Source organism: Meles meles, chromosome 1 (assembly GCF_922984935.1).
Source record: "Meles meles chromosome 1, mMelMel3.1 paternal haplotype, whole genome shotgun sequence".
Taxonomy (NCBI): Eukaryota; Metazoa; Chordata; class Mammalia; order Carnivora; family Mustelidae; genus Meles; species Meles meles.
Window position 1 is genome coordinate 183,413,798 of NC_060066.1, and position 3,110 is coordinate 183,416,907.

General features: G+C 45.1%; 1 protein-coding gene across 1 annotated transcript; it reads left to right on the plus strand.

The window, feature by feature from the left end:
* The first annotated feature begins 1,209 nt into the window (after window positions 1-1,209).
* Window positions 1,210-2,157, plus strand: LOC123954721 (olfactory receptor 2G3-like). Its single transcript, XM_046026116.1, has one exon. The coding sequence runs from the start codon at window positions 1,210-1,212 to the stop codon at window positions 2,155-2,157; it is 948 nt and encodes a 315-aa protein (XP_045882072.1).
* The last annotated feature ends 953 nt before the right edge of the window (window positions 2,158-3,110 follow it).

The following is a 3,110-nucleotide window of genomic DNA, read 5'->3' on the forward strand; positions in this document are numbered from 1 at the left end:
TAAAAGTTGCTCAATTAGTGTTTGTTGACCATTTAATGAATGACACCATGAGGAAGGGAATTTGATAGGAACTTACATTACTAAGCTCCTGCTCTGCCCTACTCACAGTGCTAGAGGCTTCACATCTATTATGTACTCCTTCTCACAAGATCTCTTCCTGGTAGGTATTACACAGAACTTACAAAGAAGGAAATGGGTTCAAGGAGATTAAATTACTTGAATAGAGTCATAGTTGAAGTATCAAGACTTGAAGTCAAGTCTTCTGACTCCAAATCCCATGCTCCACTAGAACACACCACCTTCTATGCACCACAATCAAGGAAACAGCCCTAACTTTTAAGATATAAACTAAATCCATGCTCTTTAAATGTGTCTCTCTTCCAGTCATAAACCTCAACTGCAAGCAAGAAAGAACTCCAAGGGATAGATTGAGAGGGGTATTCCCACCAGGCTGCAAGGATTCAGAGATACTGAAGCTGCCTTTAAGCCAACAAACAAACAAATAAACAACAACAACAAAAACCTGGTTATTATTCTACCTCTATTATAGTTTTAGGGTCAATCAGGCAGATTCCTCCCTTAATTCGTGGGTAAAGCCAAGAGAAGGCAGAGTGGTGAACAACTTCATCTCATATAAAATCACATGTGAAGAAGCTTCCAGAGACTCAAAAGTTTCAAGAAACACAGACATGGGTAAAATTTTCTAAAAACTTTTAACATTTCTGGATTCATATATCCTTCCATATTTCTGACTCACCCCCTTTATGTATCTATAATGATTGGAAGGTTAAAGGACCAAAGAAAAGTGTTCTGAGTGTTTGGTTTTTGAGAAGACAGATGGGAGAGCTCCAGATCATCATCCCCTCTATAGCCAGGACTAGGGGAGAAGAACCCCAATGTACTATGTGATGGTAGCTCCTGAAGGACAAGAAAGCAGGTGGCCTTGCTGGGGCTGATATAATAAAATGAGTCTCTGGCAGTCTTAAAAAAAAGATTTGGGCCTGAGAAATAGAGAATTCCAAGAAGGTTTCCTTCCCTTTACCCTCCCCACAGTTAGCCTCGCTCTGGCTAGACCTCAGTCTCTGACTTCGTATTAGTAGTATGCAAGTAATCACTGACTTTGTCAGCAAGTGATCGTCATGGTACCTGAATGTGCATCCTATGCTGGGTTACTAGTAGTTCTCTTTCTCTTCCTGCAGCTGAAGGAGAATGCAGAACTTCCCCTGGGACAACCACAGCTTCGTGTCTGAATTCATCCTTCTGGGCTTCTCCAGGGATCCCCACATTAATGTAATCCTCTTCAACATCTTCTTCTTTCTCTATCTCTCTACACTTGTGGGCAATGGGCTTATTGTCACCTTGATCCACATGGACTCCCACCTCCACACACCCATGTACTTCTTCCTCAGTGTCCTCTCCATGTTGGACATGAGCTATGTCACCACTACTGTGCCCCAGATGTTGGTACATCTGATCTGCCAGAAGAAAACTATCTCCTATGTTGGGTGTGTGGCCCAGATGTACATCTTTCTGGTGTTGGGCATCACTGAGGGCTGGCTGTTCTCTGTCATGGCCTATGACAGATATGTAGCCATCTGTTATCCACTCAGGTACAAGATTATCATGACCCCATGGCTGTGTGGGGCAATGGTGGTCTTTTGTGGATTGTGGGGAATCAGCTGTTCCCTAGTCTACACTGTCTTCACGATGCGTCTGCCCTACTGTGGCCCCAATGAGATCAATCACTTCTTCTGCGAGGTCCCTGCTGTTCTGAAGCTGGCCTGTGCAGACACATCCCTCAATGACCAAGTGGATTTCATCCTGGGCTTCATCCTTCTCCTGGTACCCCTTTCCTTCATTCTGGCCTCTTATGTCTGCATCTTTGCCACTATCTTGAAGATCCGCTCAACCCAGGGTCGACTCAAGGCCTTCTCCACCTGTGCCTCCCACATCACTGTGGTCACCATGTTCTGTGGACCTGCCATGTTTATGTACATGAACCCTGGGGCCAATGCCTCCCCAGAGAGGGACAAGAAACTGGCTCTGTTCTACAATGTTATCTCTGCCTTTCTCAACCCCATCATCTATAGCCTTAGAAACAAAGACGTGAAGAGGGCTTTCTTCAAGTTAACAGGCTGGGGCAGGGCCTCTGAGTGACGCCACCAGAGCACAGGAGGCCACAACCAGAACTGAAGCCACAAGTGCCACCCCATTCCATCCCATTACCCACTGAATAGACAAGAATCACTGACTGAAGGGAGATAATACGTAAGGAAGATGCCTGGCTGTGACTTGTTGATGACTGCAGCAACCGAGCTACCTTCAAACATTAAGAAACCCAACTGTAGACAAAGTGCCAATCAGGACTTATGTCTGATTCATTTCTGTTTCCCAGGGCTTAGCCCAGGATCTGGAACAAAGCATCATTAACATTTGCTAATCAAATGGCAGAGTTCCTAAGGATTGAGCCCATTAAATCAACTCAAGATGGCCAGGACAAGAATACTGACGGGACCCATATCAGTGACTTTATTTTATCTCAATCAGGAGCATGAACAGATCAAAGAAACACAGTCTCAGGAGAAAGGAGAAGTGGTCTTAGAAATAGGGTTCAGAAATCGGTCATTGTTCATACAGCACTTCCATGGGAGTATGGGTCCAAGGTACACGGAGAGTCCCTGCTGTGGTGAAGAGATATTTTGAGGGGCCCCCTCGTATACAGATAAAACATCACCCAAACCATATCATACTAGGTCAGAGCACGTACTTTGCAGCAAACCCTCACCTTGTAAGATTGCTGTGAGAAGTTAATACAAGTAAAGTTCTCAAAATAGTGCTTGATGCATTGCATGCTTTACATAAACATTGCCATTCTTGTTATGCTCTACTTCTCTTTCCTAATACCACAATTACCAAGCAAATGATCAAGACCATTTCAGCTTCAAAAGACGGGCCACTTGGCTCTCTGGAAAAGATAGCTGGGGCACCTGGGTGGCTCAGTGGTTTAAGCCGCTGCCTTCGGCTCAGGTCATGATCTCAGGGTCCTGGGATCGAGTCCCACATCGGGGTCTCTGCTCAGCAGGGAGCCTGCTTCCCTCTCACTCTCTCTG

Coding starts and splice junctions, on each gene's coding strand:
- LOC123954721 (XM_046026116.1), top strand. CDS start 1,210: ATGCAGAACTTCCCCTGGGACAACCACAGCTTCGTGTCTGAATTCATC.